General features: G+C 38.5%; 1 protein-coding gene across 1 annotated transcript; it reads left to right on the top strand.

The window, feature by feature from the left end:
- Positions 1–1811: 1811 nt before the first annotated feature.
- Positions 1812–22906, top strand: LOC308244284 (sulfotransferase 6B1-like; the record flags this gene model as incomplete). Its single annotated transcript, XM_080660236.1, has 6 exons — positions 1812–1956; positions 6680–6864; positions 9130–9256; positions 15824–15918; positions 16080–16266; positions 21113–22906. The coding sequence occupies 6 exons, from the start codon at positions 1812–1814 to the stop codon at positions 21229–21231; spliced, it is 858 nt and encodes a 285-aa protein (XP_080516362.1). The 3' UTR covers positions 21232–22906.
- Between the last annotated feature and the right edge of the window lie 3896 nt (positions 22907–26802).

Genomic DNA, 26802 nt, shown 5'->3' on the forward strand with positions numbered 1-26802 from the left:
GTGTTGGAAAAAAAGAAAAAAGCAAATAAAACCCAAACCAACCACACAAACAAACAAACAAACAAACAAAAACAACCACTCACTTATTTGGACTTAAATGTTGCTAACATACAGAAATACAATTTATTTGCATGTATTAACCTCATAATCCAGCAACCATACTCAATTTACACATTCATTCTAATTATTTTTATTTTTTTAATTCTCACCTGAGGATTTTTTCCATTGATTTTTAGAGAGAGTGGGAGGGAGAGGGAGAGAGAGAGAAACACCAATGTGAGAGAGACACATTGATTGGTTGCCTCCAGCATGCCCCAGACCAGAGCCGGAAGCCTGTAACCGAGGTACGTGCCCTTGACCGGAATTGAACCCAGGACCCTTCAACCCACAGGCCAATGCTCTAGCCACTGAGCAAAACCAGCTAGAGCCATTCTAATTATTTTTAGATTCTTTGGAATTTTCTATGCTGTCAACATAAGAAATGTCCAAACCTGTAGAGTCTTTCTATAAATATTTATTTGAGTCAAACAAAGGATACACCTGGAAGGAAGACCTCAGCAGACTGAGATAAATGTTTCTGAGAATAGCAGTTTCTTTTATGCATTTGACATTAAGGAGGTAAAGTAAGGATGTTCTCACAAAGGTGGAAGGAAGTAACAGGATACTTAAGATTATGTGCTCTCTTGGGGTGATTATGCTTATTTCAAGGTGTGTTCATATAGATGCACAGAAACAATGGGCAGGGTTTGCTTAAGACAAAGATAAATCTTTTACTAAAACATTATATGTCTGGGGCATGACTACCTACCACGACTTGCCTAGTCAGGGATTTATGATCAGATCATCCTGTGAGGTTACTTCCCATGAAACCTCCTTTTTTGTCCACAATATGAAATCATTCTAAATTTCATTTCTGCCACTATTAGGTATGTCTTTCTTCTTCAGTTATTACTTATATGGTAGACCTCTACTTTTTTCGTGCTCAATTAAAATGCTGATCATTTCTTTGTTGGTATACTTTTTTTTTTTTAATGGTTAGACAGCAAACAAAACAAAAAAAAGATTCAACTGTGGTTCACTGAAGTAACTGGGCACTTCATTGCCATATCTAATTGAATCCAGATTATATTAGTGACAAAAACTAAGAATGACTCAGACAAGTTATTTAATCCATCAAAAACTTCCTGTGTGCATCATAGCTGTATATGTCTCTTTTCTGGCTTGAGTTTCCTGATTCTCATGTTGTCTTTTATTCCTGTAAGGTTTATGTTAGTCACAGATTTGTCTGCCAATTCCTAGAAGAATTTTTTTTTTCTCATTCTATTCCTCCTCTCTTCCCGAAATGCAATATTATCTACTTCCTTAGTGTTAATATTAACAACAAGTTCAATTTTCCCAATCATTTCCACAGTGATATAATTCATTATAGCCACTAAAAGTCTTTCCTTATTTAGGCCAAGGGATTTATTTAATTAACGTCATTCCCCTAAATGACTGTATTTTAATAGCTTGAAAACTGTGTATGTAAATTACTCTGAGTAACAAATGGAGGAAATATTTTGGTCATATGTGTTATCAGTGAAATTCAGATAACATCATTTTCACAGTAAACTTTGGCTCAGTTATGGTTTAAAAGTTACACCTGTGAAAATTGCAAAAGGTATATATATGGTTCTCCAGTTGGAATACCAGCTCAGTAATTCTAAGGTTACATTGCTACTGAGCTAGGATAAAAATCAAGGCCCATATTTGCTCTGTGTCTTGTGTAGAGTTAGTATTTAGTAAGTAATTTTTGCTTGATTTGATGAAAGATGTCATCCCGGAACCAGCCAGGAGTGCTTCATAAATTCAAGGAGACCCTCTTTTCTACTTTGTCTTCAGAAGAACTTCTGAATTCCCTGGATTCTTTCCACGCAAGAGAAGATGATGTATTTCTGGTGTCCTATCCAAAATCTGGTAAAAATTTATTTTAATGTATTTTGTAAATGTAGGAATACAATAATAATTATAAATAAAATAATGATTTTTACAAAACATTAGTTTTTCAGAATTTTCCATAGGAAATTAAAATATCCTAAATGCATAGTCTAATGAAAAAGTTTGACAGTAGAGAGGCAAAAAAAAAGTGCTTTGAAAAAATTCAACTGGAGAAATTAGAGCTTTACTATACTCTTGTTTCTATTTTATTCCTGAAGACATACAAATGTTGACCTATATAATAAGCATGATATCTATAATATTGTAAAATTACCTTTGTACTTTGTACCAGGCATGGTGATAGTGTTTGCTCCATTTATAGTTAATAATTGATTTATAAATATTATTTTTCTGGGTTAATAAGAACCATAAATACTTTTATTATTAAAGTTTATGCCATATCAATTAAATTGATAATATATTACTTTTTATTCTTAAAAGTGAGTAGGATATATAATATCCAACTGTCTGTTGCTATGTTCAGAATAGTGGCTGTGTGTGGCTAAGCACATATTTGCTCTCCTGGATTTAGCAACTAAGAGCCAAGCTCCCTTTGAGCTGTGTGTGTAATAAATCCTTCAATGGATTGTAAGTCAGGCCCAAGAAACCCTTCCTTTAGATGACGCAGAGCTCACCCAGAGGTGTTTTTGAGAATAAATATAAACCATATATTTATATATCTTTTATTGGAAAATTTTGCTGCAAATGGAAATTAAATGATTGCCTTCGGAGTACTTCAGTATTCTCCCTATACAAAGGGTTGCTCTGTGAATAAATACATCTTGTCTTAAAATGATATATTAGTTTAGAAAATAATTAGTGATACTTTTAAGATTCTTGGAACAGGTGGTTAATTTATACCATACATAAACAATCACATATAAGGCTTCCACTGTACATACTGGTGCCCATAAATTGACATCTTCCCACCGGCTGCCAGGAGGTCTCCTTCAGCAGCACAAAACTGTGTGGTCTCTCTTCTTCATTAGAAGGAATCAATGTATTTTGTTAAAATAATACAATTGTCACTACTATATGAGTCACATTTATATGAATGCTACATGTTTAAATTTAAAACATATACCCCTACCAGTGTGGCTCAGTGGTTGAGTGTCAACCTATGAACCAGGAGGTCACGGTTTGATTCCTGGTTAAGGCACCTGCCCAGGTTGCAGGCTTGATCACTCTCCTTCTTCCATCCTCTCTGAAAGCAATAAAGATATATTGAAAAAATAAGTTTAAAACAGATAATGCAACTGAAAGTTCTATTTAACCTATGAATATTTATTTGTCTGTAAAATTGTAATGAGATTTATTAAGAAGGGAGAAACAAGATGGCAGCATAGGTAAACACCTAAACTGCTGCCTTGTACAACAATTTCAAAACTACAACTAAAAGACAAAACGGACATCATCCAGAACCATAGGAAGGCTGGCTGAGTGGAAATTCTACCACTAGAAGGAAAGAGAAAAGCACACTGAGACTCAGAGGAGCTGCAGGAGGCAGAGGTACTGAGACGTGCGTGCGGAGAGGACTGGCAACTGAGTGCGCGGCTGGCTTTCTCAAGCAGGAGGGAGACAAAAGCTCCTGACTGCGCTGAACTCCAGTTCTGGGCGAGACTCTGGGGACCCAGACTCATACGGGGTGAAACTGGACTGTCAGGAAAGAGAAAATCACACTGAGACTCAGAGGAACTGCGGAAGGCAGAGGTACCGAGGCGCACGCACGTGCAGAGAGGGCGGGCAACTGAGTGTGCGGCTGGCTTTCTCAAGTGAGAGGGAGACAAAAGCTCCTGACAGCTCTGAACTCCAGTTCGGGCGAGACTCTGGGGATCCAGACTCATTCGGGGAGAAACTTGACTGTCTGGCAGCGGGTGAAACTCGAGGGCGGCTTTCTCTCAGAGGTGCTTGCAGCGATTACCCCGGGACACTGAGACACAAGGGCCTATTAGGGCAGGGCTGACGGGAAACCAATGCTGTCTGCTCCGCCCTGAGACTCTGCCCCATCCAAGCTGAGCACAGAGGCTTCTGCAAGTCTTGTCTCATAAGGGTGTCTCCAGCACAGAAGTTCTCCCAGAATAGACACAGCTGATCCTCACAGCCAATTGGCCTGGAGGTCAATTCCTCCCAGTGATACCAACAACAATCAAGGCTTAACTATAACAAGACTGTGCACACAGCCCACAAAGGAGTGCACCAAGAGTGTCCACCTCAGGTAATTAGGGAGGCTGAGCCACTGTGCCCTATAGGACACCTAGCACACAAAGCCACTCTATTAACTTAGGGAAGCAGCCAAAATGCAGAGACAAAGAAACAGATCACAAATGAAAGAAATGGAGGAAAGCAAACGACTGGATATAGAGTTCAAAACCACGGTTATAAGGTTACTCAAGAATTTCCTAGAAAAGGCCAATAAATTTAGTGAGACCATCGAGGATATGAAAAAGGACCAACTAGAAATTAAGCATACACTGACTGAAATAAAAAATATTATACAGAGACCTAACAGCAGACTAGAGGATCACAAGAATCAAGTCAAAGATTTGAAATACAAAGAAGCAAAAAACACTCAACCGGAAAAGAAAAAAGAAAAAAGAATCCAAAAATATGAAGATAGTGTAAGGAGCCTCTGGGACAACTTCAAGTGTACCAACATCAGAATTATGAGGGTGCCAGAAGAAGAGAGAGATCAAGATACTGAAAACCTATTTGAAGAAATAATGACTGAAAACTTCCCCCACCTGGTGAAAGTAATAGACTTACAAGTCCAGGAAGCGCAGAGCACCCCAAACTAAAGGAATCCAAAGAGGACCACACCAAGACACATCATAATTAAAATGCCAAGAGCAAGAGACAAAGAGAGAATCTTAAAAGCAGCAAGAGAAAAACAGTTAATTACCTACAAGGGAGCACCCATACCACTGTCAGCTGATTTCTCAACAGAAATTATGCAGGCCGGACGGGAGTGGCAAGAAATATTCAAAGTGATGAATAGCAAGAACCTACAACCAAGATTACTCTAGCCAGCAAAGCCATCATTTAGAATTGAAGGTCAGATAAAGAGCTTCACAGATAAGAAAAAGCTAAAGGAGTTCATCACCACCAAACCAGTATTATATGAAATGCTGAAAGGTATTCTTTAAGACGAGTAAGGTAAAGGTAAAAATTATGAACAACAAATACATATCTATCAACAAGTGAACCTAAAAATCAAGTGAATAAAAAATCTGATGAACAGAATAAACTGGTGAATATAATAGAATCAGGGGCATAGAAAGGGAGTGGACTGACAATTCTCGGGGGGAAAGGGGTGTGGGGGGTGCGGGAAGAGACTGGACAAAAATCGTACACCTATGGATGAGGACAGTGGGAGGGGGGTAAGGGCGGAGAGTGGGGTGGGAACCGGGTGGAGGGGAGGGGAGCTATGGGGGAAAAAAGAGGAACAATTGTAATAATCTGAACAATAAAGATTTATTAAATTAAAAAAAATAAAAATAAAAAAATAATATTAAAAAAATTGTAATGAGATCAATGGAAACTAAGGCAGATTTCAATTCTTCAGGGACATTGCTTTCAAATTACCAAAAATTCTCCCCACCCAAATTTCTACTTCCCTGCTTCCATGTACAGTGTCTACCCAAGCATGTCAAACTTGCAGCCGGCCATGAATTTGACATGTTTGGTCTACACCATTGGAACACATCTACATTTGCTTTATGTAAACACTACAGGCCCAATGCATGAAATTCGTGCAAGGGGCTTGGCCCTCACGGCCCTGCCAACTGGTCCTTCCGGAAGGTCGTTCCACCATCCAGTCTAATTAGCATATTAGCTCTTTATTATATAGGATAAAGTGGTATTCCTTCCAGACTTTGAGGTAGCAGGCTTGCATCTCTATGATTTTTGAATATACCATTTCTTCATTGTTCTAATGCTTTGTTTGCACAATTATTTTGTATTTATACACAAACAAAAGTAAGACCCACTGTCTATCTTCAAGGAGGAAATGGGAAGATAGACATAAATACAAGCATTGGCAAGTATACTCTGGGGTCTGTTACTCTGGAGGGACTTGAAAGGTGAGCAATTATTCCAGGGGAGTGGAGACTCAGAAGACAGTTTATAAAAGAGCAAGATGCGCTGAAACCGGTTTGGCTCAGTGGATAGAGCGTCGGCCTGCGGACTGAAGGGTCCCGGGTTCGATTCCGGTCAAGGGCATGTACCTTGGTTGCGGGCACATCCCCAGTAGGGGGTGTGCAGGAGGCAGCTAATCGATGTTTCTAACTCTCTATCCCTCTCCCTTCCTCTCTGTAAAGAATCAATAAAATATATTTAAAAAAAAAAAAGAGCAAGATGCATGTGCTTACAGGACTAATAGGAATTATATGTAGAAAGATTTTTGTATTTGTGATTTAGAGAAGGTGTTAGAAGTGAGTGGTAGCATAGAAGAGTATTTCAAGCTGAGGAAACAGCATACACAGTTCTCATATTGCTTCATGTTTCAAAATGTGATTTTTCCTCTATAATGAATTAACATCTTAAGTGTTTCAACAGGTTTCAATGGGTGCCAAGAGGTAAAACCAACTATTATAATAAAATTAATGCATTCATTGCCTTTATAACCTACTACTAATTTTCTAAATTCATTTCACCAAGAGGGCCATTTAATTAAAAATGAATTCTATTTTATTTTTATGTGAAGGCACTCACTGGATTGCAAAAGTCATTGAGAATATTCCCAATGCTGAAATTACTCTAACATCTCCAATTGAATTGGGAGACATTTCTAAATTTGAAGAGCTAAAAATATGTTGTAAGAGAAGAGTCATTCCCACACATTTGAGCTATAACATGCTACCAGTGGATATTAAACAAAAGCAATGCAAGGTAAGTTCAATGGTGAAGGGCGGGAGCTCGGGAATACCACAAAACTGAGCTTGGGTTCTTGCTCTGCCACTTTCAAGATGTGTGTCCTTGGAAAACTGCTGATGCTCTCTGAGCCTTAGTTTCTTCATTTGATACAGGAATAATGGTATCAATCTCACACAGTATGGTAAAAATTAAATAAGATAATGCATGTGTAGGTCTGACCACAGCATCTAATTTATACAAATTATTTTAATAATCTGTGGGTAATGAAAGAAATGTGAACTATAGTTACACTAGACAATGTCTTATTCCATTATGAATTTGGTTTTGATCTTTTTACTTTAAATATTGATGTCTAGGAAAAGAAAAATTGCCTTAATGTTATTTTAATTACTTTACCATTTGTGCAAGGGATTATATAGGAAGGGAATTAAAAAAATTTGTATATAAAGAATAGTTACCTCAAGCTATTTTTAAAATAAAGTTACCACATTGTTATTATTTTGAAAGTTAACTATAATTTAAAAGAATATTTTGTATTTTCATATATTTCATATTCAAATTTATGTTTCCATGGAGAAATGCTTATGGAATAAGATTAAGTATAAAGCATGTTTTAAATACATGTATATTGAATAATCTCAATTTAATTAAAATATGCATCTACACTAATAAAAGAGAAACATGCAAATTGACCATTACTTCACAATGCCCACCAGCCAATCAGGAGTGAGTATGCAAATTAACCTGACAAAGATGGCAGCATCCCCACCCCCCCAGCCACTCCAGGCCTCTGGACAGCACACATGCAGGCGAGGAGGGCAGGACAGGACGCCTGCTATGAGGGGATGGGCAGGGGGTGGAGGGAGCTACAGGAGCGGCGCTCCGGCCAGAGCGAAGGCCTGGGTCCTGGGTGCCGGAGGAAACCGGTGCCAGCAGCCAGGGGAAGGAAGGCCTATTGCACGAATCTTCGTGCAACGGGCCTCTAGTATACACATAAAAAAAGATCTAGATGTAAATATAACAACATGCCAAGTGGTTTTCTATGGTATGACATTAGAGTTGGATTTTATTTTCTTTACAAATGTCTACATAAGGAGCATTTTAAAAATTCCATTTTTATCAGAAAAATAAATTTGAAAAACAAAGACAAGATATATGTGTTTATTGTAACAAGGTCCCAGTACTGAAGCCTCTTTAGACAATGTCAAAATATATTGCAAAAATAGCAAAAATTACCTAGCAGTCAAATGAGCACAAACCAAATAAGCTCTTCCTATGATTATAACTCTATGACCACAATGCGACTATGCACACCATCTATTCTTCTGCCCAAAGAAAAGTAAATACAGTCAACCAGAGGCAAATGTGATAGTTTTGTCTGTATCCTCAGCACATCTATCAGAACAGGTGAAGGTGTACCTAACTTGATTACACTTTCACTCAACGGAGCATTTTCATTTCAGACCGTCTCTGAAACAGAGAGAGAGAGAGATCTGGGGGGATAAAGAGCCTGGTGAGCCCAATAACCCTTACTCAGGGCAATGCAATAACGCTGATAACAGATACTTACTAGAGATTGAGCTGTGTTTTGTAAACACATTACAAAAATGAGAGGAGTGGGTATTTTACTCTTCATAAGCGAAGAAACTGAAGCTCAGAAAGGTTAGGGTGCTTCTTTAAACAACCACACTAAAGGTACAGGCTTTAGGTACAACCCTTTTCTTTTGACCTCTACCGGGGACTGAGACTCTGGTTGCCCCTGGTCTCCCAGGAGAATGAGCTGCCTCTGTTGCTGATGGCCTAGCCCAGTGGTCTGCAAACTGCGGCTCGTGAGCCACATTTGCCGCTCTGTTGACTAATGAGTTTGCCGACCACTGGCCTAGCCCTAAGGGACCAGCTGGACAACCTTCACCTGGTTGATGAGTTGGCGGCATCCCCTGCTGGATCAGATGCACATTAAGGGTTGAGAAACACTGCCCTGAATCTGTGTTTAATAATTAGCTGAGGCTGCCAAAAAATCGTGCCTGTCACGGGTAAGTTTAGCTTCTACTTTCTTTCTTTCTTTTTTTTAACGTTTTTATTTAAACATTTTTTTCAAATACGGTTTACATTTAATATTATTTTGTATTAGTTTCAGATGCACAGCATAGTAGTTAGACAATCATATACTTCACAAAGTGTCCCTCTGATATTTCCAATACCGGCTCTTACTTTCTTTTAGGAAATGTTTTGTGGTGGGGCTATTTTCACCCAAAAAATAAATTGATTTTTTTTTAACAGATTATCTACATTGTTAGGAATCCAAAAGACACAGCTGTTTCTCTATTCCATTACTACAGAGATAACCCTAATCTCCCCGGCGTTGAAACCTGGGCTGCATTTTTAGAGCTATTCCTGAAAGGAAATGGTAAATATGACAATGGTTTTTCACTCATAATATACAGTGAACTTTTCTGCTCAGAATGAAAGCACTTTCTAAAAGTTTAAATGGATTCCAATGTCTACTTTCAGAAGTACTCTATGAATAGATGATTTGTTTGTTTCCAAGCAATTCTTTCTCATTGTGCTTCTTCACAGTCTTTTTTATCACCCATGGATAGTACATATTAGCAATTTCTTATTAGCCTTAATCCTGGTCAAGAATCTCTCTCTTTTTATTTTATTTTTTTTAAATATATTTTATTGATATTTTACAGAGAGGAAGGGAGAGGGATAGAGAGCTAGAAACATCGATGAGAGAGAAACATCGATCAGCTGCCTCCTGCACACCTCCCACTGGGGATGTGCCCGCAACCAAGGTACATGCCCTTGACCGGAATCGAACCCGGGACCCTTCAGTCTGCAAGCCGACGCTCTATCCATTGAGCCAAACCGGTTTCGGCCTCTCTCTTTTTAAAAAATATATATGCTTGGTCATTTCAGTGAAATAATATGCACTAATGGGGGTACAGCTGAGACCTAGACAGGTTGCCCAAAACATCCTTACTGGTATACAGTATATACCTGCTGAATAATAAAGCAACACAAACAACGCAACCCCGAAAAGAACCCTCAGATTCCCCAAATAAAACAAATGTGAAAGAATTAGCCATCCTGGCCTTTGGTTTTATAAAAAGTAACAGGAAGTAATTTGTCCTGAAAATACCACAATGATACATCATTTGATTGAGCTGCGTAACATATGTTGGTCCTGCTAACTTTTGGGCCTGCATGACCTTTGAATTTATTCACTTTTTCTTGTGAATAAATTCAGTGGTGTCTGGAGCACTTAAAAAACAAAAACAAAACCCCTTCTAAATTCCCAAGGTATATTTAGCAAAAATAATATACCAAGACAACACAGAATTTAAAAGAGACATGATTCAGAAATGGTGTGTGTCTGGAAGTTTTTCTCTCTTATTGGGCTTAGCATAGATCTTGTTAATTTCACTATTTTATAGGGTAATTGTTATGCTCTTGCTTGTTAATTTGAAAGAGGCCACAGCAAGTGTAACCTTAACATAAGGACATTGGGAAGTCATCAGCAATAAATATATACATATATTCCCTTGGGAAGAATATACTATTCTCATACTATTTCAACTCTATGTCCTCATTTAATGGCACGAATCTCTTAGAATCATAAAGTTTCAGGGATGATAGGTACACTAAAGGTCATCTGTTTAAAACACCCACCCAGTGTTTGAATCACCTTTACAACATCTCCAAGAATTGTAGAGGCTAAGCTTGAACCACTTAACCTTGACAACAGGTTCACACTCCACACTCCTGTTCCAAAGGAACACTGTCATCTTGGTACTTCGAAAATGTTGGGAAAAAATTCTTACCATGTGATACAGACACTGAGCTAAGTGCTATGCAAACATGATCTCTTTTCATCCTCACTAGACCACATGAGGTAAATGTTATTATCCTCATTTTACAGGTGAGGAAAATGCAGACCTCAGGAGGCCAAATAACATGCCCAGAGATGCGTAACTAATAAGGAGTAGGGCCAAGATTTAAATTCAGATGTCAGCTCTAAAATCTGTGCTCTTACCACTGTTCCATAACTCATCCAGCCAAAAAATTGTGCCCCAATCATTAATTCCTCTTCCACATGTTAGTCTTCTAAATATTTGAAGATACTTAACATGCCTCACTCTGCCTCTTTTCCATTTTTGGAATAAGCAGAGTTTAAATACATAAATTAGTTTTTTAAAACAGATCTTGAGCCTGCTTTGTCTCAAGAAGAAAAAAAGTTGTGTTTGTCTCCCATTATTACACACTGTGGCTCACTCTTCCTCCCGCACCACTGCATGAGCTCTGATTTGGCCTTCTCTGTAATTTTTCAGTGCCTCAGGGTATGGTCTAACTTAGTGGTCGGCAAACTCATTAGTCAACAGAGCCAAATATCAACAGTACAACGATTGAAATTTCTTTTGAGAGCCAAATTTTTTAAACTTAAACTTCTTCTAACGCCACTTCTTCAAAATAGACTCGCCCAGGCCGTGGTATTTTGTGGAAGAGCCACACTCAAGGGGCCAAAGAGCCGCATGTGGCTCACGAGCTGCAGTTTGCCGACCACAGGGTTAGAGCATAGGCCCAGGCACCGAAGGGTCTCAGGTTCGATTCTGAGTCAACGGCACATACCTAGATTGCAGGTTTGATCCTGGTCCCAGTTGGGGTACATGCAGGAGGCAACCAATCAATGTGTCTCTTTCACATCTATGTTTCTCTCTCTGTGTCTCTCCCCTGCCCTTCCACTCTCTCTAAAAGTCAATGGAAAAATATCCTCAGGTGAGAATTAACAAACAAAAAGATAAAGATAGTGACACAGTTATCTAATCATCTAATTTGTCTTTCACACAGTTTAAAAATACACTTTAGGTTTTCAAATTAAACGATAACTATAAATTATATCCTGGAGATATCCTGGCAGATTAATATTTCAATGAAACATGTATTAGCATTTGCTCTTTATTCCCGGTAGCCCCCTCTCCAGTTTTATATTAGAACTCTATGTTTCCTAGGCCACTTCATCCCAGTGAGTTTTGTTTTCTGCATGATTATCATCAGAATGCTTTCTAGAAACTAAACACTAAAGTGATCATTATAACTGGTTGTAAGAGTGGGGCAGAGGGTTTGCAGAAATTGATGGGAGTTTTGAAACAGCTGAAGAATAGGAGAATGTGTTAATGCAGGACAAATCGGTTTGCCAGGCAGCCTTGGGGCCCTTGAGACTGGAAAATGAATCTGCAGTGGTGTAAATACAGAATGGTATGAATTTCTTCAGCAGAACTCAGCAGTAGTAGGTGAGATGGAAAGGAGGTGAAGTGTTTTGATCCAATACTGAGTGCTTCTTGGATGATTAAATAAGCTATAAGGGGGCAAGGAAATGCAGGTATTGATGAGAAAATTGTTGAGGGGATGTACAAAGGGAAGAAAGTAAAGGGAGAAAAATAGTCAAAGAAGAGTATTGCAGCAACTATCTAATAAAGTTGCTACAGTTGGTAGTAAGATCTGAGATGCCACAGAAGACTGTATGCAAAACCCAGAGTCTTCCGTGGCTATAATGGAGAGATCAGGTCAATTTCCGGCTGAAACCAGGATGGAAAGGTGCTAGAATCAAAGGACATGTTAAAGGAGCCTGGATTGTCTAGGAGGGAGGAATTCTGGAAGTCCCTAGAAAACAGAGACTGCCGACTCGCTCTCCAGATCCTAAGATACATGAATTGTTTGAGAAAGAGCAACTTGTATTCAAGGCGATTGAAGAGGAACGAGTAATTTGTGGATAGCAGAAGGAAGACCATCCAGGCATATGTTAATTAAGGCCAGGAGGTGGTGGAATAATTTTGTAATTAAGTGAAGGGTAAGGAGAAAAGCATTTCCCATAAAAGCAAGATTTCAAATCTCAATTTTGGAAGCTATATTTTCTTTAAAGCTATAGGTCTACTCATGACCTGGTCAATGAGGGTTCTGATTTAAATATCAACACAAACTGTAATTTCCTCCACTCGTGAGAAAGGCCCAGGCAGACAATTTCTTTAGATTCTTTTGGCTAGTTTGAGTCCTTTTGGAATAAGGGAGAGTATAAATGAATTAGTTAATAATATAACAGCTGGCTCTCAAATTATGATCAGGCTAGGATCCAAAGGTTTCTTCTTAAATCTATTTTGGATATATTGGAATACATTTTCTACTGAATAACCATAATGGGCAGGTCAATTACACTGCACCCCCATCCCCACCCTGCCCAGCCCACCCAGTGTGATTCTTAGTCTCTATCCCTGCCTAGCATTCAGCCATAGAAGCATGGGCTCCCCCAGACCCTATTGAGGGCTCCACATTATCAACTCTAGGCAGTGATATTACCCACAAGGGCTGGGCTGTGGCTGCTGGTGGGAGTCAGAGAGGTCAGTTAAGACTGTGAGGTAGTCTGGCAAACTAGGGACTAGTTAACTTCCTAAATTTGTGTGAGAGAAAAATCAGTTTCCCTCCTAATGAACACTAAAGTGATGATTATAACTGGATGTAAAAGCACATGTGTAAGTAAAAAAAAAAAAAAAAAAAAAAGGAATTCCTACCATTTCTACCATTTGCAACAACATGGATGGAACTGGAGAGCATTATGCTAAGTGAAATAAGCCAGTCAGAGAAAGATAAATATCACATGATCTCACTCATTTGTGGACTATAATGAACAACATAAACTGATGAACAAAAACAGTACCAGAGACAGAAACATCGATCAGACCATCAAACCTCGGAGGGAAGGTAAGGGAGGGTGGGGATAAGGGGGAGAGATCAACCAAAGGACTTAGAGGTATCCATATGGGCCTAACCAATGGACACAGACAACAGGGGGGTGAGGGCATGAGTGGGGGGGATGGATGGGGTAATGGGGGAATAAGGACACATAAGTAACACTTTAATCAATAAAGAAATTAAAAAAAAAGAAAAATAGGCAAAGACATGAATAGCATCTCTCGAAAGACACTCATGGCCAATAAGTACATGGGGAAATGCTTACCTTCGTAAGTAATCAGTAAAATGCAAATTGAGACCAAAATGAGATTCCATCTTACATCCAACTGAATGGCAAAAATTAAGTCTGACAATACCAAGTGTTGTAGAGGATATAGAGTGACAGGATCTCTTTTACATTACTGGGGAAAGTACTTATTGGTTCAACCACTGGAAAAAGTTTAAAATTCTTCCGTTTGACGTTGGACATTCATATACCCAACAAACCAGCAATTTCATTCCTTAATATATATCTAAGAGAAACTCATTCAAGAATGCTCATAGCAACGTCGAACAGCACGTCATACCTCAGGGAAGGTAGGGGAGGGTGGGGGTAAGGTGGAGAGATCAACCAAGGGACTTGTGTGCATGCATATGAGCCTAATCAATGGACACAGACAACAAGGGGGTGGGGCATAAGTGGGGGGTGGGGGGTTATGGGGGAATAAGGACACATATGTAAAAAATAACAATTTAAAAAAAATTTTAAATTATAAAAAAATAAAATAAAATATTAAATCTAATCCAAAAAAACAAAACAAAAAAAGAATGCTCATAGCAACACTTGTTAGTAATATAAAAACTTGGTAATTTCCCAAATACTCATTGATAGGAAAATAGATAAATTGTGGTAGTCACATAATGCAATGCTATTCAGGAATGAAAATGTCTAATCACTATATTATACATATGAAACTAATATAATATTTTATAACATCTGTAATTGGAAAATAAATTGTTTTTATTGATAAAAAAAAGAGCACATGTGTTTGGGAAAATGTTGGTAATTCTTAGAAGATAAACCCTTATGACTGTTACAGTAATTTGGGAAATTCTAAGACAAAGTATTAGGTAAGGCACTGAAATAGCAGTGAGACTGCTGATAACCAAAAACTGTATCTGAGCAGCTCTCCTAAGAACCAGTTCTGATTATACAGCCCTAGGGTCCTAACTCTAATGATAGCACTGTAGTCCCTTGTTTCAAAAATCTGTTCTAGTTATTTTCTTTCCCTTTGTTTCCTCGGGAGCCGAAGCCATGAAAAATTGCTCTTAGTTTGGAGTTAATTTTACTTTTAATTATTCAAAGCTTTAATGTTCAAACTGTACTAGTATATAGCACACTGTCTGGCTTAATAAATGTTGTTTATTAAAATGAATCAATAGTCAGCAGATCTTCAAGGAAATCACTAGTAGAGGAGTTCTTGTATGACTGGGGCACTAGCTAGTATTAAATCTTTGTATGATAAGGATTCCTGGAAAGATGTATATTAAATTATTGTTTTATGCTTTAGATTGTCAAGCTAGTCATTTTGTGTGTGTGTGTGTGCTGATAAGTTGCTCACTGTTTGCTTTTAATCATCACAACTAAAGAGGTTACTTTGGATGACAGTATTTTACTTTTAAGCCCTGGAGATTTTTAAGTCTGTCAAATTAACAAAACATTAAAGAGACAATATAAACTACTTACAAATCCCTAAGTCTATAATTCTCAACCTTGAACTAAGATACCTGATAGAATTATATTTTTGGGTGTTGGTGGGGGGAGTTTATAACTTTTTCTGCTAAGAACTTACAATTATGAAAAGCATGTCACATTACAGAAAGAAAATTACAAATTCTCAATGTTTCTCTATATCTCCCAAGATTTAGAGTAGTTATCAGAACACAATTATTGGGAAAATGTGTATCTGTATTTCTGTTGTCACTTTTCCTGATGATAAAAAAAAGTTATTAAAAATAAGGAAAAACCCCACACAGCTTTATTAAAAGGTGTCCCTACCCTGCTTCATTTCACAATATTGTATTTAGTTGAAACAATGGTGCAACTGAGCTCTTCTAAGGAAAACTTTTTCATTCCCATGTCTAAGATGTATGAGCCTTGCTTTGACAACTTTGCAGAAGTGGGAAGACCTTAGGTACCCAAAGCCATAATGTTTAATATTAACACAGCAATTCACTTTTCTTCTAGTTGTGTATGGATCCTGGTTTGATCACATTTTAAGCTGGGAAGACCGCAAAAATGATAAAAACGTTCTATTTATCTTCTATGAAGAAATGAAGAAAGTAAGTCTTTCCTAACATTTCAACAATCAAAATATAAGTCAAATTCAGCTAATACAGGATATCAATCTATGAATTCTGTTTTCAGGTTTGAGAGAATGAATTTAGTGTTTTGATGAATAACACTTATTTTTTTTTTTTTTTTTTTTTTGCTTATTGCTCAGGATCTTTCTAAAAGCATAAAGAAAATAACGACTTTCCTCGGTTTCAATGTGAGTGAAAGCAAAATTAATCACATTGCTTGGAAATCATCATTCAAGGAAATGAAAAATAATGCAGCTAAAGAAAACTGTGATCCAAATAAGACCATCTGTGCCCTCACATCGAATAAGAACCTGGTATTTAGGAAAGGTAAGTCAGAAAGGGCGGTGGTGCTTTGCCTGGGGCTTATGTTTGGAAGTGAAGTAGTTCTATTTTACCTTTTCAGCCCCCATTTCACCATCGTGCATCCCATTGTTTGCACAACAGCTTACACATTGTCATCCATTAGGGATGAAATTCTTGAATTGCATTCTTTCCAGACTTTGAGATGTTCATGCCCAATCAGGACCCAATTGAGAGAAAAACACAGGTGGCAAACAGAAACGATACAGTTATTTGAAGAATGTGTCTTCAGACCAATAAGTTGCCCTGAATTTTATAAACATGCTACTAATCACAGTGAATCAAATGCAGTCCTGTCCCCCCAATTGGAACAGGTCACTTTGAGCACGGTACATGACATGTTTTCTTCAGGAGAGAGGAAGGAACGGATGAGTGTGGACAGTGTGTCTTCCCAAACTCACCAATCAAATAACTTACCCTGCAGAAGTAAGTAAGGGGTGGAGAGAGAGCTGGGATTGTTAATTAAGGATGTGCTTCTGAATGGAAACACAAAGAGAAGGAAATAAATCTCTGCTAAGTCCTAATGTGTAACCTAGAAGCAGGTTGGGTAGTAAAAGCTAACAGCAAGAAAAGAAGCTCAGAACTAGCAGCACTAAAATGGTGTATGATGTGTGAAGCAGAACGAGGAAGATGAAGGGATGGGGGCCAGAGAGCAAAAGCTTTGATGGATTTCAGTGGTCTTTTTCTTTTTATTTCCTGGCCTGTTTGTTCTTTTAAGAAGGGAACTGATATGATCAGACATGTGTGGAAAATTGATTAGAAGAGATTGAAAGCTGGGGCAGAAAGTCCAGTAAAGAGGTTGTTGTAATAGTCCAGGTCTGAAACGATGGTGGTAATCTGGGCACTGGCAGTGAGCCTGTTGAGGGGAGCTCAGCTTAGAAGTCAGTTTAGGAGCCACTAGCAGATTGTGGAATTTGGTAAAATTGTTCAGGGTGAGTGGGAAGGCCTAGTGGAGAAAGGGACAGAAGGGGAAGCTCTAGGAACCCTGACATAAATGGGAATGAAACAGCCCAAGACAAGCCGAGAAAGGAGATCAGCCAGAATTGAAAAGAAAGACAGGGTCAAACATGACCATTTATCATTCGTGAATTCTGAGAGTGGGGATGGAAGCCAGGTTGAGGGGTTTGAAGAAATGAGAAATAAAGAAAGGAATAGCAAATAAGGGCCACTCTTTTAAGAAGTTTGATAGTGGAGGATGGTGGCAAGATGATATGGGAGTTTGAGAGAGACTCAGGGTCAAAAAAAAGTTAGGAGGGGTAGGAGAGAGAAGATAAAGGGAAGACAAAGAATTTAGAAAAGAATGCACGAAGGAAGGTGAAATGAGCAAAGGGGAGAGAAACAGAAAGAGATTGGGAGGGACCAGGGTAAAGAGGATGATGAGAAATGAAGTTCTGATGGCTACTGGAGTCCAGTGCTACTGCTGACATCTTTCATCACTGCCCTTTCATCACTGATCTGATTAGCTAATTCTCAGTATTCACATATCTTATCATGCAAACTTGAGAACTTTTACTCTAATGGTATTAGAGTTAATCTCTGACCTGCCATACGTGTGATCCTAGCAGGTATTTCCAGGTGAAATCATATCAACAAAATTGTGGCTGACAACATTCATTGGAATGCATTTAAGTTCTATCTAAAAGTGGTTTCTTTATCTTATACCTAACAAAGCACAGAAGGTTGATAGTAGAAAATCCTCACTGATACTAGTCATCCTGAGCACCAGTTGGTAAATTTGGACTGTGTGAGGAACTAAACAAAAGATGTTTGCTGGCTGAGGTTGCGGGGTGGGGTGGGCAGGGGATCCATTCTCTGAAAATAAGAGTTTCAAAGAAACTACTGAAGTCATTGATTCAGAATTGGTGGCACAGAGAGATAATCCTCACTTTACAGAGGAGAATTCGTGCCTGCAGCTGTCTTTACTTTAAACTCAGAAATAGAGCTGATATTCTAGGAAATGACTATGGGGCCAGGATAAGGTGGTAAGCAAGGATAGTCCTCATAAGTGTCAGAAGTTTGAGGGCTCTGACATACTAAAATCTAGGGGGAGAATTATAGGTATGGAAAGGCGTATGGCCAGGATGTATGTAGCAATGTTGCTTATAACAATGAAAACCTAGAATGTACTTAAAAGGTCACTAATCAGAAACTGTTAAACATATTAAGTCACACAAAAAATAAAAGAGGAAAAAATAAAATAAACATATTAAGTCACATCCATATAGGGGTTTCCTATGGAGTCATGAAAACTATAGAGTGAAACTAACTAGTATTTGCTGAGTGCTTTGCTATGTGCCAGGCATACTACTTGGTTTGTCTGGATTTTGACAGCAGACTTTTGAAAGTGGTATTCATATTATGCACACTTTACTGAGACACCAAACACCTGAATAATTTGTCCAAAGACACACAACTAATAGCTGGTAGAGTCAAGACTTGAATCCAAACAGTCTTACCCTACTCTCCCTAACTTTCATTGTTGGCATATAAATACTAATATGGAAGATGATAAAGTATAATAAGTGGGGGAAACTTAGGTTATAATTGTGTGACTTAAAATGTGGTTTATATGCATTTATATATTTGCAAAGAAGAACATCTGGAAGAATGCATGTCAGCCAATTTGTTAGCCATGTTAGCTGAGTACATTTCCTTGACTTGTTATCTTCTTTTGCTTATATGTAATTCCTCTAACCTACATATATAGCTACGATTTTATTTTTAAAAAGAATTTTTAAAAAAAGTAAAAAAAAGTCAGAGTGAAAGAATAAATCAGAAACGAGGCAAACAAAAGTCAGGTCAAAAGAAAGAAGGCAGCAGTGGGGTGCTTTAGAAGCAGTGTCATGATGTCATTTCCTGACTCTGGGATCTTCTCTCTGATTTCTTTTCTTTTCTTTCCTTTTCTTTTGTTTTCCTTTCTTTTCTTTCTTTCTTTTTTCAAACAGAAGAGTTCCACTTTACTTCTTTTTAAACTCAGTCTTTTGGATGAGGAATCAACACCAAACATTTCTTAAGTTGTAATATAAATAAATTTCTTTGCAGTACATGACATTGTCTGGCATTCAATCAAACCACAGGTTTTACTGAGCATCTACTCTATAGTTAGCACTGGATTCAGTACTGCAGGAATACACATGAACAGTACATCACAGACCATAACTCAAAAGAGTTTATAAACTAGTTGGAAAACATATATAATAGAGAATGACTTATGACTGTCTGCAATGGGAGGCAGTGCTCCAGGGCACCCAGACCCAGGGATGAAGTTTAAGGCCAGAAGTAACAAAAGACCAGTGTGGGCATGATATAGGGGATGGGTTTGGCCAGTGTGCCTAATGGATGTGAGAAGGGCAGTTCTGATGCTATGCCAAGGCTGAGAGGGTGACTTGAAAGAACAGGAGAGGCCGATGGACTGCGTGAAGTACAGTTGTCCCTTGAATAACATGGGTTCAACTGCGCAGGTCCCCTTATACACAGATTTTTTTTTCAATAAATACTGTAAATGTATTTTCTCTTCCTTATGATTTTCTTAATAACATTTTCTTTTCTCTACCTTACTTTATTGAAATAATACAGTATATAATGTATATAATATACAAAATATGTGTTAATCAATTGTTTATGTTATGAGTAAGGCTTCATCAGTAGACTATTATTGGTAGTTAAGTTTTGGGGACCCAAAAGTTATACATGGATTTTTGACTGGGGAGAGGGTGGATGCGAGTGCCCCACGTTGGGCTGCCAGTTGTGAGTGTCTCCCCCAGGTCACGCGTGGTTCAGGGTTCAGGTTCAGGGTTCGGGCTCTGGAGGAGGCTGCACACAAATGAAAGAGACTAGAAAATATTAATTTGGAAATATTGGGGGCCAGGCGGGAGCCCAACTCAAGGGGAAGGACTTCACCCCGCTCTGGCCTTGCTATCCCTTTTATTAAGACTATGGGATACACAGTCTTTAGGCAGGCAATTCCAGTAATAGCCAATCAGCAAGAATTTACATAAAACTAGAAGGTGGAAGTTGCTTTAGCTACCATTGTCTCAACTAGACAGTGGGTGGTTGGCTCTGACCTTTCAGAGCTTCAAGGTTGACCAGTCTTCCGGGTTCCTTGTCCACACCTCTCTGCTAGTGAAGGCAATGGGTGGCTTCCAACAGGTGGATGCTTCTAATCCTTGCAGTGTTCAAGAACCAACTGTATTTATCTTATTTCAGTTCTCTGTTATCAATACTATAAGATAAATTTCCTCAAAATGAGACCAATTACCCACCCCTGTGATGTGTTATCAGCACAGCTATTGCTCTGGATGTGCATAGACAGGGAAATAAATGAAGCATCATTCTATTATTGTGAGATAATTTTTGTCTGCTATCATAAAACTTAGGACATTTGTGTATTTTTTTAAAAATATGTTTTTTTAATTAATTTCAGAGAAGAAAGGAGAGGGAGAGAGAGATAGAAACATCAGTGATGATAGATAATCATTGATTAGGTGCCTCTGGCATGCCCTCCCCACTGGGGATCAAGCCCTGACCAGGAATCGAACTGCTCAACCACTGAGCTACACTGGCTAGGCACGTTTGTGTACTTTTAATCTTCCTTTTTTTTAAGAAATAAACTTTTTAAACTCTACAAATTGACATTCAACTATTACTAAAGAAATTAGAAACAATAGATAAGCAAATGAAAAGAATAATTTCCCCATCATCTTATCACCAAGAGGTGAAATTGTCCACATTTTATTATAAATCTGACATTTTTCTTTTGTGACTACTATACATTTAAATTGGTTCTTGTCTGATACATTTCCAATTTTTCCAGGAGCTGTGGGTGATTGGATAAACTACTTTACTTCAAAGCAGAAGAGAGTATTTGATGAACTATTCACAGAGAAAATGAGACACAGCGAACTAGCAAGACACTTTGAAGATTACTCTTAATATAAATGGAAAATAAAACCAATTTCCATTTTATTCGATACAGTGCTGGTGGAATACATAAATATTATTTTACCAATGTGGAAAGCAGATATTTTCTTCAATGAGAAGCAAACACTTTATGAATGTGTCAAAAGTGCCATGTGTGAGAGACTATTATTATCATATTTTATAGTAGCAGAGAATTATTAATAAAGGGAAGTATATACTTTTTGAATAGCTAAATTATATGTCTGCTTTCAGTATATTTATACAGCAAGGAGATTACTGTTATCCAGAGAGCATATTACTGTGGGTGTCCTATAAACTACATTATTGTACAACAAAAGAGGTGAGGGATTATCTAAAATAACCAGTGTCTGAGAAGAATCTGTTTTCTGGCTGTTTGGACCATCATGACCTCTAGACACACATTTTTATTTCAACACTCCCTGATGCCCATGTGGAAATATTTTCTAGTGTCAGAGCAATGACAAACATCATCTACTAAAGTGAAAACACCTAATAGGTCAATTATATCAGATGATCACAATCTGATATTTTGGTAAAAGGAAGAATGAAAAGATACCCTTTTATACTAAACTAGTGACCTGGTGCACAAAATTTGTGCACATTAAAGGGGGATTAATTAGAGGAAATAATTTAATATTGCTATTTGCCCTTTCTCTATAATAGAAGTGTCAGGGATGAAAGAAAATTAGTAAAATGTATATGAAAACCTTCCTCCTGTCAGAGTCTGGGGCTCACCAAGGGACCCAGAATCAAGTCCCCGCCCACCCACATGCACCTCAAAATTGTGAGAGACCCATACCCGTCCCCCCCCACCCCCCGAATTGGGCTAGGTCCAAACCTGGCCAGTCCCACCCTTGTCAAACCCTGCCGGGCGGGGGGGGGGGGGGGGGCGTGCAGTCTGAGGTCCCCCAGCCTGGTCCAAAGGCAGGAGGCATGCATGGCCTGAGGTCCCCTGTCAAGCCCCATGGGGGCAGGGGAGGGCATAGCCTCAGGTTCCCACTGATTGCTCGTTAAGACTCCTTAAGGGAACTTTTCCTCAGCTATGGGTGCAGCCATCTTTGTGATGGAGTGATGGTCAATTAGCATATTCCCTCTTTATTAGATAGGATTAACACTGGTGTGGCTTTCCAGTATGTCCCTTATCTTAAGTAAAGTCATTCAAATTACAAAATTTCTTATTTTCCAGTTTTGAAAAGTATAATTTTCCTGAAGTTATTATCTTTTTTACAATATTTTGAATATGTATTCTTTCTCCTAGTAGCATTTCTAGCATTAATCAAAACTCTCCTGTCATGACTATTATTCTGTAGCTTTAGCCTAGAGGACATTGTAATGGCATTTCAGTGAACTTATTTTAGGATTATTGCCTTAATTATAATACATTGGTTATGAACATCTATGTCATATTGTTTACATCTGTGCCATAGTATCTAACTCAAGGCTAATGGGAAATCAAAATGTATATTGTATATGACTTTGAGCTATGAAACCAAAACAATGGTTGAGTTAATTCAGCCAAACACCAATGTATTGTGAATCTTATTTTTAGTAACACATCTGTTGGAGGTTTTTGTACCAAGTTTATCACAATTCAGCCAGTATTAGATCTTCATGAATCTTCTATATATACATATTTGTTACAAATAAAATGTATTCCTGTTAACTTAATGCAATTTGTGTGTTTTTCTTTTTCTATTTTTAATAAAATTAACATATACAGAGATTTACTAAGACACCTACCTTCCCCAAATACATGAGGTTAGTGAGTGAGAAAGGCAACCAGATGAGATCTTGGTCAAGTCCTCATCTTCATGTTCGAGCTAAAATCACACTTAACCTTTCCTGAGGTTGATGTGCAGAGAATGAGAAAGCAGTCAGAGTCAGGTGAAGGGGATCTGATGAGACTGGCAAGTGCAGACAATGACTGTTGTGCTAAAGGCACCAAATCTCATGAGGCTCTATCACCTTCTCACAAGATTAAAGTGATCATTGAGATCAAAAGAAGGGAAACAGGACTTTATTTGATGGTATCTTGTATTTTAGATCTGTAAGGTACCTTTGGGGTCATTGTAATCCAATGTTGATAGGAAATTGCTTAAGGTCAACAATCTAAAGGTATAACTAAGAGACTTAGTTTCCAGACTATTATCAGTCAGTCAAAAAATATTGTATCTATATTTATAGCAGCATTACTCACACAATCCAAGTGTCCATCAATAAATTAATGAATAAACAAAATGTGGTATATACAAACAATGGAATATTATTCAGCCTTAAAAAGGAAGGAAATTCTGACACATGCTACAACATCTATAAACGTTGAGGACATTATGCTTAGTGAAGCCAATTACTAAAGGAAAAATACTATATGATTCCACATATAAGAGGTATCTAGAGTAGTCAAATCCATTGAAACAGAAAGTAGAATGGGGCTGGGGAAAGGGGATATAGGGAGCTGGTTAATAAGACTGGCATTTCAGTTTTGCAAGATGAAGTTCTGGAGACTGGTTACACAACAATGAATGTACTTGATGCTACTGAACTGTACAATGAAAATGAAAGGTGGTAATAAATGCATATATATATTTTTTTCAGCCTCTTCTATGCCAGGCGTTAGTGTAGATGATAGGGACACATTAATTTGAGAGAATCCCTTTTCTCAAGAAGCTTCCATCCTAGTGAGGGTAAGTATATAATTTTAATAACAATTTTTAATAAAGAAAACATTTGCGATATGGCAGGCACCATATGTGCTATAAAAAAAAGATAATAAGCCCAGCTGAGTATGGCTCAGTGGTTGAGCATTGACCTAAGAACCAAGACATCAGCTGTTCGATTTCTGGTTAGGGCACATGTCCAGGTTGAGGGCTCAATCTCCAGTGTGGGGTGTGCAGGAGGCAGCCGATCGATGATTCTTTCTCATCATTGATGTTTCTATCTCTTTCTCCTTCTCCCTTCCTCTCTGAAATCAATGATATATATATTTTAAGAAGATAGCATAAGGTAATGTGGTAGGCAGTGACTAAAAAGCTGCCTTAGCTGGGCCATTGGGCCGAGGACTCTGAGGAGGTGACATAGGAGTTCCAATGCCATTGATGAATCGGGCTCCTGGACTTGGAGACGTAACAAGGAGTTTGGCTTCCAGGCTAGTGGGGGAGATTTCCAATGAGTGAGACATTCTGACAGACATTTTCATAAGATCACTCTGACCACTAGATGGAGAATGGGTCTAATGTAGGAGAGGGGCATGAGAACTATACAAATCAACTAAAGTCAAACAAAGTTAAGGCAGGGGCTTGCTACGTGCTGTCTGACAGAACTTGGCTGACCTCTGAGATGCAAGACCACGAAGAGCCTCCAGACAAAGAAAATTCCTGCAAAGGTTCATTAATAGCTACTCACCCATACCTTATCTTTTATTCATACCATAAAGGGAAAACAGACCACAAGATATACCTTGTAAAGGTTAAAGTTAATCCCAATGGTTTTTGTTTCCTCATTCTATTTTCTGTAGAAACTACAAACAGATATAAACTTGACCTCTAGAGGTTAGGGTCTCTTCTTTCTCTCATGAGGAGAGTCAGCTACTCTGTCTATGGAGTGGCTTTTCCTGCTTGTCCTCTCTGCTTGATAAAACATGCTTTCCACTTTAACCTTTTGTCTTGAATTCTGTCCTGCGTGAAGCCAAGAGCCCTAGGCTTGAATGATCTTCCCCTAGGACTTGTCCCTCTGGCATCAGACCTAGGGATCATGGGAGAAGGAAGGGCTAAATGGCTGTTACAGTGTTGTAGGTGAGAGATGAGGGGCACGTGGACAGTGGTTGTAGCAGTGGAAATTCTGAGACATGGCCAATTTCAGGATATAATATGAATCTTGAGCCAGCTAACCTATCAGTACAGGAGTGAGAGACAGAAAGGAACAAATGAAACCTAGATTTTTGGCTAATCAATTGAACATCTGAAGGTACCATTTATTTAGATGTGAAGCTTGATAGAACGATTTTGGTGGTGGTGATGGGCAGGGGGCGGGGGCTATGGATCAAGACTTCTGCTATGGCCATGCTGTTTGAAATGTCTACCTAGACACTGGGTAATTGGTTGGATAGAAGAATCTCTCTGATGACTGCTGTGTTGTTCCCTGGGACCCCCTGAGAGGGTTCAAGAAGGTCGGGGTTCCCCGGTGAATGGGAGGTTGAGGCAGTTTGGATTTATAGAGCACTATGGAAATGAATATCCCCATGATGATGGGAATTGCTGAGGATGTGTTGCAGACTAATTGCCTGGATATCCATACTCAGCTGGGTTTTCCCCTTTCCAAAGGTAAGTTCTGTCTCTTACCTTAACTCTGACCTACCACATTGCTTTTGCACTTCCTTGAAGGTGCAAAACCACTGGCATGCATTTTCTCACCCAAATTGCCTCCCACTATTCCCCTGATGAGTTTTCTGTTTCTTATTTTTCACTCTTCTTCCTCTTTCATTTCTCTGGCCTAACCGGCCTCTCTATAGTCAATAAGTAACTGCTAAATCCTAATGATTCTTTTAAGGTTTGTGCCTTAAAAGCAATTCACCCTATAAGCAGTTTCGCTCCAGCTCAATGAAAACCTGCTCTGATGCTCCCATCTCTTGCCCCCATTATTTTTATTCCCACCCCCCCATTGACTATTCACTGACTCTTCACTTGTATTTTACTTCCCACACTTAACCATTAGAACCTTGTATTTCTATATAAATGCCTGTCTCCTATTCCAGTGTGTAAGGTATCCTTCACCACGTCTAGCCCGGGACAGCACTCATAACACTAGATGCTTTACAAATCCTGGGCGTGAATTGAGTTCATGGATCAGTTTAATTTCATGTCTTCCAGAAAACTCAGGTCTAATACTAATAACCCACCACCACCATGATCTTATTTTCGTATTCTCCTATTGTTTCATGTCTGCATTAATCAGTTATTTCTTAACCTAATCACTTACTCCCTCTATTATTACTCAACTGGTTCACATTACGCAAGTCTTTCCTTCCAATTTTATTGTAGACTTAAATGGAGAGCTTGTAGAAAGCTTCTTCAGTGACTGAGGCCGTGCATTGCCCTCAGAAATTGTTCCATGCGGGTGTGTTAAATGGATTAATGAATTAGTGAATCAATGATTTAAAGAATGAATGAACAGTCCTGGCAGGTGTGGCTCAGTTAGTTGAGGTTGATCCCATGTACAGAGAGGTTGTATGTGTGATTCCTGGTCAGGGAACATGCCCAGGTTTCAGTCTCGATCCTCAGTAGACGGATTGCAGGAAGCAGCTGATCGATGTTTCTCTATCTCTCTCTTCCTTCTTCTCTCTCTAAAATCAATAAAAAATTTTTTTGCACACCTTCCTATCTATCTACTAGCTCAGTTTTCTGGGCCTGTAGGCATAAATGCGTAGTTATGTTTAATTGTTTGTCCCCCGCCCCACTTTTCAAATCCAACCAGAGACAAAATACTATTGATTCTTACATTTCAATAACTTTTAATCCATTCTGTGTATAATGAAAGATGTTATCAATCTTCTTTCAGACATAAAGA

Source organism: Plecotus auritus (genome assembly GCF_963455305.1).
Source record: "Plecotus auritus genome assembly, chromosome: 3".
In the NCBI taxonomy this organism is placed as follows: Eukaryota; Metazoa; Chordata; class Mammalia; order Chiroptera; family Vespertilionidae; genus Plecotus; species Plecotus auritus.